The sequence below is a fragment of the Uranotaenia lowii genome, unplaced genomic scaffold (assembly GCF_029784155.1).
Source record: "Uranotaenia lowii strain MFRU-FL unplaced genomic scaffold, ASM2978415v1 HiC_scaffold_450, whole genome shotgun sequence".
Taxonomy (NCBI): Eukaryota; Metazoa; Arthropoda; class Insecta; order Diptera; family Culicidae; genus Uranotaenia; species Uranotaenia lowii.
The window spans coordinates 1-11,496 of record NW_026598368.1 but is presented as its reverse complement, the minus strand read 5'-3'; the positions used below and the strand labels follow the sequence as shown (position 1 = coordinate 11,496).

The following is an 11,496-nucleotide window of genomic DNA, read 5'->3' as shown; positions in this document are numbered from 1 at the left end:
GATTTAGAATTCAAATATGGATTTACAAAGATCTGAATCTGACTTTTCAATTTTGGATTGCTATTTCGAAGCTTTAAATTTTTTAATTTTGTGAGTTTTTACACAAGTTTAAGAACTTCGAATTGGAATATAAAACAAAATTTCTCTTTTTTCATGTTCGGAAAATTATTATCAAAATATTGAAAATGCATATGATCTCGAAAAACATGATATAATTTTGATATGAAATGCAAAACCAATTTTGAACCAGGATTTCAAAGCAGGTTTTCACTTCTAATTTCTTATGATTATTCAAACTGAAAATCAAGAATCCTGGACTGGATACAGAATTCGAAATACAAAAATAGCAATACAAAAAATAGGAATACAATTTTGGTTATGGGAATCATGGAATCGGATCCTCCGAAATGGGTTAATTTAATTCAAAACTTTATATTCAGACCTGAAGAACCTAGTGAGAAAATTTTGAAAAATTGTAGCAGAATTTTGGACTTGGGATGGATTTTTGAGGTTTTTGCATTAGTTTTTAGTCTAGATAGTTACTCTTGATAAACCTTACTCTATTATCATAATTTGGTTCTGAATTTGAGTGGGGAGTAGAATACCTCGCTTGCTGTTTTGGATCCTCATGGGGGTGGGGGGTTAAACCCCCAAAACCACCCTCCCCCCTTTTCCTACGGCCATGTCTTGCGTTATATACTCAAAATCCAGTGCACAGTTTGACTTCAACCTCTGAGCGAATCACATCGTCTTCAAGAGCAAAGTTAAGCATTCTTTTATTCGTTATCGGTAGTATCGGTAGTGTCGGTAGTATTTTTTGAGACCTGTGCGAGTACCCCACTGAGTACCTATAGTAGGAGAACACGAAAGATGGCCGCCGATCCAGGTGGCGGAACCCCACCGATCACGTTTGGTTCAAGGTTTCAAGTGTTGACCGTTGATGAAGAAAGCAACGGAACTATTGGATGGAAAACAGCCAAAAAGCAAAGAAATGGGAAAAGAACAGCACAGCGAAATGACCTCCACGAGCAACAATTCGTCAAGCAGTTGAAGACAGGAGGTTGCGACAATGGCGGACGGTTTCTGGTCGTAACTAGGACGGATCCAGAATGCACCATGGACGATCTCAATCCGTTTGTTATTAAAAAGTGCATCGACAACATAACATCTGGAGTACAAATTTCGAGATCCAAGGAAGGTACGTTACTTCTGAAGACCCTTGATCGTTACCAAGCGGAAAAACTTCTGAAGCAAACGAAATTATGTGAAAGTGTTTCCGTCAAAATCACTGAACATTCCACTATGAATCGATCCAAAGGAACCATCTTTTGTCCGGATCTGAACAAGCTCGATGACACTGAAATATTGGAATATCTGAAGGAAGCCCATGTGACAGAAGTTAAGCGCATGCAACGAAAGAATTCCAAAGGCAAACTTGAGGACACCGGCTCGTTTATTCTCACCTTCAATCTGAGTTACTTGCCACAGACGATTGAAGTTGGTTTTTACAGCTGCCGCATAAAGTTGTACGTTCCCAATCCAATGAAATGTACTTGCTGCCTCCGATTTGGACATCGAAAAGATCAATGTAAAGGTAACCAAGTTTGCGCATCTTGTGGACTCCTATTCCACAACGGAACACCATGCTCCAGACCATTAACCTGCATCAACTGCAACGGAAGCCATCATGCATTGTCTAAACAATGTCCGAAATTTATCGACGAACTAGAAATCCAGAGAATAAGAGTTACTGAACGAATTCCAATGAAAGAAGCGAGACAAAAACGACGTCTCCAGGTACCACAAGCAGTCTTTGGATTTTCACCATCATCTCGACCAACATTCGCCCACGTTGTGCAAAGCAGCGTGGACCCAATTACAACACCAACACCAAGTCAACAACCCCAACAACAGCGAGCATATGAACGGAAAATCAACAACCCACCATCAAGCCCCACCCGTTCTCTTGAGTTACCGGAAACAAGCAGTTCTCACCAAAACTCCTCTCTCGTGTGCACTCCCGACGTCGATGGAACTACGGAAGCCCGAACGCTGACCGAAATGATGCCGAAACCACTATTGCCACAGGCGACGATGACGAAGACGGATACGACTGATGATAGGAACGTAAATATACCACAGTTTACTAACACTATATATAAACCTCCTAATACTAATGATACCACAGTTGATATTACTGAAATTTCAAATGATCACCCACATGGCCTACTAACGATACTAACGATACAATGTCAGAAAACTTTAGGATTTTGAGTGATGCAGTTAGAACGTCTGCACTATTGCACTGGCTCAAAATGGTTTTGATTGTACGATTTTTGACTGTAATTTTAAATATTTTCAAAATGACCCTAATACAATGGAACTGTAATGGTTTTTACGCCCATTTCGAAGAACTGAAAATGCTTATTGCAGAATTTAACCCGGTTTTAATTTGCATTCAAGAATCTCACTTTAAAAGTTCTCAAACACCTACAATGAAAAATTATTCAATTTTCTATTCGATTGATACTTTACACTTTAGAGCTTCAGGTGGCACTGCAATTTGTGTCCGTAATGGATTTGAAGCTCAAGAAATAGATTTGAACACAAGCTTTCAAGCAGTCGCTGTCAAGGTTTTCTATCCTATTGAATTCACTGTTTGCTCACTGTATCTATCTCCAAATGAATCGTTATCCACAGCTTGTTTAAAGAATCTGATTGATCAACTTCCAAAACCATTTCTTATAATGACAGATAGTAACGCCCATAACATTTGTTGGGGATCCAACAAGGATTGTGTAAGAGGAAAAATACTAGAATCTTTATTTGAGGAATTGGATTTAAACTGTCTCAACGATGGGTCAGCAACTCATTATAGTTTAGCCCACAATTCATTTTCTTCTATCGATCTTACATTTGGTTCTCCAATAATGTCAACATTTTTTGACTGGAAAGTACATGACGACTTGTGTTTTAGCGATCACTATCCGATCATTCTCACACCTTTATCCAGAGATGTCAACATCTCGAAACGACCTCGATGGATAACCGATTCTGCTGATTAGGAAAGTTTCCAAAATCTAGTAACGATAAATATCAATGAACAAAAACCATCGGATACATTGACAAGAGTCGAACACTTCACACTTTCTGTAGTTAATGCTGCTTCGGAATCTATTCCTAAGTCTTCTAACAAAATTAAACGATTCAAACCACCGTGGTGGAGTTCTGAAATTGCTCAGAGCATTAAAAACCGGAAAAAAGCCTTACGCAGATTCAATAGATCTATGACAACTGAATCAGAAATCGAATATAAGCTCGCAAAAGCTAAATCCAGAAAACTTATCAGACAAGCTTCCTCTAATTGTTGGAAAGAATTTGTTTCATCAATATCCATTTCAACTCCTAATAAAACAGTTTGGAACAAAATTCGTAGCATCCAAGGTCGAACTAAGGAAAATATCATATCATCCCTGAAAGTTAATAACATCCTTATCACGAATCCAGTTGAAATTGCAGATGAATTGGCAACACACTTTTCTTTCATCTCAAGCTCTGAAAACTATGACCCAGAGTTTAAATTAAAAAAAGATCGGTTTTCAAATGACACTATAATATATGATGAACCTGCAGTTAGCGAACTTAATGTCCCTTTCACTATGGTAGAGTTAAAAATATCATTGGCGACATGCAAAGGTTCATCAGTTGGTACTGATGAAATCCACTATCATATGCTTCAAAATATGCCACCAGACGGAATGTTTTATCTTTTAGAAATTCTAAACGCTGTGTGGCACGATAGAGTATTCCCAGATAAATGGAGGGAATCAATTATAATAGCTATTTTAAAAACCGGGAAAAATCCATTAAATCCATCCAGTTATAGACCCCCCAAGTAACACAGATTATGCCAACTAGCATTAGGAAGTTTTATCATGGTTTAATTATGGCATTTTTTTGTGCAGCTCGATTTATGGCGGTTTTATTATGGTCATGCAGAATGCTTATAATTTTTTTTCGACCATATGTTTTCAGATGGTTTTGAAAACGCTAATAAAACTTTTATTAAACATGCTGTTTTAGTTATTTTGAAAGAGTTGTGAATGCTTTTTTTAAACTATAATAAAACACAAACCTAGAAGTTTGCTGCAAGCTTTCTTTTGCATGTTCTATAATAGCACTCAGTGCATGATTATTAAACCGCCATAAAACTTAGTGACAGTTCTCGATCAAGATGTCAAAACAGGACACGCTCAGATTAGATAGCACATATTTGAATTGGAACTCCCATTTTTACACATTTTTGGTAAGTTATGCGTGTTGGTTTTGAGTTAAAATTAAAAAAATACATCTTTGAAAACTTGAAATCACCGAAAGTGGTATGAATATCTTTACAATATGAGTATTGAGTGAAAGGGCCCAAATAGTAGGAAAAAAAATTGTTGCTTGACGCCATCATTAATTCAAGATGGCGGCTTCCGCTTTTATTTTCAAAGCTGTAAATTACTGAAAATATCGTGAAACCTTCACAATATGGTTATTAGGTGAAAGTAATAAGAGAGTAGAAAAAGAGTAGAAGTCGAATTTCGTTGCCCGTCGCCATCTTAAATCCAAGATGGCGGCTACCACTCAACTTGAAAATACTGTAAATGACTGAAAATCGCATTAAACCTATATTATAGGGGTATAAGTTGAAAGAAATCAACCGGTAGAAGTTGAATTTCGCTATCTGACGCCATCTTGAAATCTAAGATGGCGGCTTCCGCTAAACTTTAAAATGTAGTAAATGACTTAAAATGACATGAAACCCAGGTGGTAGTGGGTGGAAGGGCTTAACGAGTAGAAGTCGAATATTGCTATCTTACGCCATCTTGAAATCCAAGATGGCAGCTTTCTATAAACTTTAAAAATGCTCTAAATCATTGAATATCGCATGAAACCTCCAAAATATGGGTGTTTGTCAATTGGGATAAGCTATAAAAAGTTTATTTTTGCATTCTGACGCTATCTTGAAATCCAAGATGGTGGCTTCAGCTGAACTTAAAAATACTGTAAATGAATGAAAACAGCATGAAACTCTCAAATATATTGTATTGGGTGCTAAGGCTAAATGATAGAAGTCAAATATCTGTTTTCGCGTTTCTCTGAAAATTTGTAAGTGACTGAAAATCCCACAAAAACCACCACAATACAGACCCCGTTCGTTTTTGGCAACATTCGATTTTGGCAACATCGAATTTGGCACATGTGCCTAAATCAGACGGTTAACAGAAACAACATAACCTTATAGTTTCCGCAAGAATAAGACCAATACAATTTAAACATAATAGCATGATAGGAATAATAGAATTACATAAACGGCAAAAAAAACAAAAACTATAAACAAAACAAGAAAAGTGCTAAATGCATTAGAAACATAATGAAAAAATAATAAAAGTGATTTAAAATGATCTAAATTGTCTTAAAATAGTAGTTTTAATATAGTATTACGTGAAAAAAGTTGTGTTCAAGCGATTTTCATTGATTACCAGTATTTTAAATTCAGTGGAAGCTGAAAAAAAATCGACTTCTAGTTTAGCCCTTTCACCCAATACCCGTATAGTGGTGGTTTAATGCGACTTTTTGTCAGCACTAAGCATTAAAAGTTGAGCGGATGCCGCCATCTTGGATTTCAAGATGGCGTCTGATAGCGAAATTCAACTTCTACTCGTTTAGCCCTTTCACCCGATACCCATTTTGTTGGGGTTTCATGCGATTTCAAGTCATTTACACCATTTTAAAGTTCAGAGGAAGCCGCCATCTTGGATTTCAAGATGGCGTCAGACAACGAAATTTGACTTCAACTCATGATTTATTCCACGGGTCATTCAAAACCAATCCCTTTTCATTCAAAAAGTCTGTCCTCATTTACTGTACTAATGATTAACAACTCAGAAATGAGGAACTCAACCTTAGCGTGTAATTGGTTGGCTTGCGAGAGAAACGTCAAATCGTAGCTTTTTTTGGGGTCATCATTAAACCATAATAAAACTATGAATTGACTCACGCCATGTTGGTTGCAAAATCGAAGGGCACAAAATGACGCCATGTTGATGGATTCACAATGCAAGCATTGGAAAAAAAAATTTTCAGGCCTTTTTCCATCAATTCCATCATGATTGACCATCAGATTTGACGAGGCGCATTTATTTTAAGATACTATTTCATATACATTTTACCTAAAATCTTTACTGGCAGTAGAAAAGAAGCTCAATATATGGTTTAAACATTGGTTTTTGTAGCTATTAATTTTACCAGATCATATCTGAATAATGCAATCATCATTCATCAACCATTATGTTTGCTGGAAAAAATAAAAAAAACTCCGAGAACTGACAGAACCGAAAAAAACAAAAATTTCTAACATGTTTTATAATAGCTTTTTAAAAGCTTTGGTGACCAACATTGATGACTAACAATTATATGTCTTGATGACGTTTCTAGGGTAGGGCCAAATAGCCTGATTTTGGCTTTATAAGAGTCCAGGTGATGTTATAGAATGCGCTTTAGCTTTTTATGAAGATTAATGCGATAGTCCAAACGATATTTTGCTGACCATAATAAAGCTAAAATTGTTACTTGGGCCATATCTCTGACCTCGTGTCTCTGCAAACTAATGGAAAAAATTGTTAACCGTCGTCTGTTATGGTATCTTGAATCTAACAACTTAATAGATAATACGCAATCAGGATTTCGTAGGTACCGCAACACCTTAGATAATCTTTTGACATTAGAGTCTGATGTACAAAATGCTTTTTACAATAAGGAACATCTAGTTTGTATTTTTTTCGATCTCGAAAAAGCATACGACATGACATGGAGAGCACGAATCATTGAAATTCTTTCACAACTAGGAGTCAAAGGAAACATGCTTTACTTTATACGGAATTTCCTCGAAAAAAGATTGTTTAAAGTTCAAATTGGAAATTCCTCATCCAGGTTTTTAATCCAGGAGAATGGCCTTCCACAAGGTTCAGTATTAGGTGTCACACTTTTCCTTATAGCGATGAACTCAGTTAGTAAAAATTTCCCTGTAAATGTCAAAAGTTTGAAATTCGCTGATGATATGGTGGCCTATGCAAATGGAAAATCTCTGAGTGCTATCCAGGAAAAATTACAAACCGTACTCGAAAAGCTTCAAGACTGGAGTAAATCCACAGGTTTTCGTTTTTCGGCTAATAAAACGAAAATGATTCACTTCTGCAGACGATCCGATTGTCGAACGAATCCAGAACTTTATTTTAATGGAACAGCTATTGAAGTCGTAGAATGTCATAAATTCCTTGGTATCTTCTTTGACCGGAAACTGAAGTGGGACACTCATGTTAGAAACCTGAAGAAAAATGCTGATAACTCTACTAGGATTCTTAAGACATTGTCTCACACCTCGTGGGGCTCTGATAGGAAAACACTGCTTACATTAACAAAATCCTTGATCTTATCAAAAATTGATTATGGATCGGTAGTGTACAGTACGGCCAATGAAAGACTTCTGAAACAACTAGATGTTATACACCATAAAGGAATAAGATTATCAACAGGTGCATTTCGTACGAGTCCCATTGAAAGTTTATATGTTGAATCAGGATTACTCCCTCTAAATTATCGACGTGATTTATTGACCATGAAAGTTGGATTTAAAATTTGCTCTCTACCTCGCCACCCTTTGTACAAAATTTTGTCTGAAACTTTGAGAAAAAACTTATCTGGATCGTCTAATGGTTTCTGTAATCGATGTGTGGAATGTTTTAAAAAATACCAAGTCATGTACCATGAACCTATGAACAGGGGTTTCCACGAAATTCCTCCGTGGATCAAATCTAACGTATCGTTTGACCTCAGTTTGGAAGTTCTAAGAAAGGATGAAACCTCTAAAGAAATGTATGTATATATCGAAATTCAGACACACTAAGAACAAATATAAGAATTTTAAGTTGTTCTATACTGACGGATCCAAAACTGACAATACTGCTGGATTTGCAGTATTTGATGGATTAAATAATATACAAAAAAGAGTTTCATCAATGACGTCGATATTCTCAGCAGAAATGTTAGCTTTGCGAAGTGCGGTCGAAATGGCTATCGATAAGGACGAACATTATCAATTTTTGATTCTATCAGACTCTCTAAGTTCAATTCACGCTCTCCAAAATCTGTTCAGTGAAAACCCTTTAGTTCAACAAATCCAAACCCTTATGAGAAAAACTCCAGCTAAAGAATTCAAATTTATGTGGATTCCTAGTCATGTAGGGATCATAGGGAACGAAAAAGCTGATGAACTAGCGAAATCAACGAGACATGATTCTATCACATGGTATGCTCCATGTTTACACGATATAACATCAGTTATTAAAAATCTAGTAAGGGAAGATTGGAATCAAAAATGGAACACCATGGAAAATAACAAGCTGTGGATGATTCAGAAAACTGTCAGTGAATGGAAAGGCGTAAACCGATTTTCTAGAAAAGATTCGGTTATACTAACTAGACTACGGATTGGTCATTGTAAATTAACGCATAAACACCTTTTAGAACGTACAACAAAACCACAGTGTTTAGAATGTCAATGCCCTTTAACTATTTTTCACGTGTTCAACGACTGCCAATCTTTTTTACATTTGAGAAACAAATATAAAATAAGTATGGATAGCTTGAAAAATAATGGAAACCATGAAAATGTGATACAATTTCTCAGGGAAGCTACATTGTATGATGAAATTTAGATAGGTTTGTTTTATAAATAATTAGATAAGATACGTGTTTTCTTTGTAAAAGTTAGCTAAAGTACAGATAGCCATTGTATGTGCTGAGTACTGAGTTGAATGAAAAAAAAAAATCCAGTGCAAAATGATCAATGCTCCCCCAGTTTACGGTATTCCTAAAGGTTTGGGTAACATGTTTCGTGTTTATGAAACGGATCTTTTTGTTTAGAATGCACAATAAATAAAAATTTCCATAAGGAGTTCATAATTCTTATAATCTTAATAAACGATAGAGATTTTAGTTTTGCATTTCCGTGATTTGATGTTCAATCAGACAGAAATATGGAGCTGTTTAATTATGAATTTGATTTTGAACGAAAGTTTGAGGTTGGGAGCCTGATTAAAGGATGTACATAAATATCTTTAATCCATTCGTAGAAATCGAGGAAGCCGATGAATGTGCCAATAATGCACGCAACAGTACAACTCCAGCTAGTTCCAGAATACCTGCGCAAGACGCTATACGCACCATCAAAACCAACATGTGGTGGACATGGGAAAACAAGTGGCGTTCAAATCAATCATTCCTAAGGCAAAACAAATATTCACCATCAAAATACATAGACCGAAAATGTCCCTCGGACCAACGTGTCATAACAAGATTGAGGATAGGCCATACAAGACTGACCCATGCGTACCTGTTCGATAGAAGTTCTCCGCCTATATGTCAATTCTGCGGCGTACAAACTACTGTGCAGCACATTCTGATCGACTGTCATGGATATAAAGAAGCTCGTGAGAAAAACAACATTAGGGGAAGTGTTTTTGAAATCTTAAAAAATGATGAGTCACGTGAAAAATCGCTGATTAAATTTCTGAAAGAGTGTAATCTTTATAAAGCTCTGTAAATTGCATTTTACACGACACGAATGCCACGAAGATGGTAAAGTGTCACTAATAAAACTTAATAATAATAACATTCGTAGAAATATATACACCACCGTAAGAAAAGCACGTGCTCGTTCGGCTTTTCCTACAAAAAAAAAACGAACAGCCTGCAGTAGGTATATAAACCGCACAATCCACCACTCCAAGAAAAACTAAAATGTCACACTTCTAAGGTAGAAACCTGTTCCAGAAAGCTGCTGGTTGCTGACACATCAAACGAACGAGTTGAACGCGGTCTTCGACGACGACGACGAAGACCACGTGGACAGTCGGATCTTCCCACACCGCAGCAACCGACTGTTGCTTCTCGCATTTTCAGTCGGTATCCTTGGTGAGGGGAGATGTAGTTGGCTCTTTCGCTCCCATGGTGGAAAACCGGTTATCAGTCGGGGTCGGGGGAATGTTGTCGCTTCGTTTTGCCGTGTGTTTGTTTTCAAAACTAGTCGAGGTTCGATGGTTGTCTCTTTTTCCCAATTGCATATGCCTGGAGGGGGTTGTGGGGTGACTGGGCGCGATGATTTATGGCGTGCTGCTTCGGGTCGGGCGAAGTTTTCCCAATCGGGTGATTGTGTTGGTGCTGTTATGTATCCTACACCTTCGCCGTGGATAGGAATGTTGCAAAATTCCGATAGAAGCGTTCGGCTTGTTTTGATACAACATTTAGCCGGTGGGTTGGCGTTTTTGTCGCGCGACTTCGAATCGGTCGTTCGTTGGGTGGTGATTTTGTGTTGCATGCGGAAAACTTCCGCTTTTGGGGGGCTAACTAGCTTGCATGCCAACGGTTATCACCGGTGGTGCACATTCTTGCTCCGTCTGGTGCCGTGTGTGGAGCGCAACAATTCTGATGCTTCTGCTTCCTGGCTTCCCGTCAACGGTTGGATTGAGCGAAGTCGCGTTAAATACGCGCGCGTGGTGCTCCCCAAGTAAAGTGACCCGCCGTTAGCGATCTTCCGCGGTCGGCAAATTGTTTTGTTTTTTTGTTCTCGTCGTCGTGTTTTGGAACATGTTCGGTCGCTTATTGTTGTTGTTGTTGTTGTCGGTGAGTTGTGGTGCTGGTGCAGATGTGGCGTATTGTTGCGCGCGACCGTTTGTTGTTTTTTTCGCGGTGTGTTTTCTGTAGCGTCGTCGTTTTCGTGTGTCTTGTCTTCTGTTGTTGGCTGGTTGCTTGCTGCTGGTCGCTAACTTTGTGCCGCCGTTAGCCCGCAGTTGTTTGGTTACCGTGGGTCAGGTTGAACGTGTCCGCGCGCTCCTTACACGGTTATTGTTGTGCGGTTCGAAATTTCGCGGAACCTCGCGGCGATCGGCTGCCCCTGATAGCGACTTTTGGCATTCGTTAATTTTAGGGTACGAACTTTGGAGAACGTGATCGATGCTTGCTTCGATTGTAGGGCAGCCACGAGTCGGTGAATGCTTGTCACGGGAATTGGCAATCCATCAAAGTAGTTCAAATCAAACTGGGGGCAAAAAAAATTAAAGTTTGAGGTGAGAATTTGCGAAAAGGTGAATTGCTTAAAAGTGTTTGTTGTGCCATTCAACATTTAAAAGTATTTGAATAAATTATGATTCCCTGTGGATGAAAATTTAAAAAGTGCTTACGATTGATAAGAATGAAATCCATCCGTTAAAAGTGAAACTGCAGAGAGTGTTTGTGTTGTATTGAAAAATATATCATATCAGTGTTACACGGTTCAACAAAAAAAAAGTGACAGTGATTGTACATTGGTGCAAAAGCGAAGCAAAATTTGACTTGGCTGGCAGCTGATTACATGATCGCACCCCGAATGCTGAATGATAATGTCACGTAGGA

At 37.9% G+C, this 11,496-nt stretch overlaps 1 protein-coding gene across 1 annotated transcript; it reads left to right on the top strand.

The window, feature by feature from the left end:
* Positions 1-870: 870 nt before the first annotated feature.
* LOC129760118 (uncharacterized) lies at positions 871-9,332 on the top strand. Its single transcript, XM_055757701.1, has 2 exons — positions 871-2,127; positions 9,180-9,332. Exons 1-2 carry the CDS (start codon positions 871-873, stop codon positions 9,330-9,332), a joined length of 1,410 nt encoding a protein of 469 aa, XP_055613676.1.
* The last annotated feature ends 2,164 nt before the right edge of the window (positions 9,333-11,496 follow it).

Coding starts and splice junctions, on each gene's coding strand:
- LOC129760118 (XM_055757701.1), top strand. CDS start 871: ATGGCCGCCGATCCAGGTGGCGGAACCCCACCGATCACGTTTGGTTCA. Junction 2,128..9,179: donor ATACGACTGATGATAGGAAC/GTAAATATACCA, acceptor ATCCATTCGTAG/AAATCGAGGAAGCCGATGAA.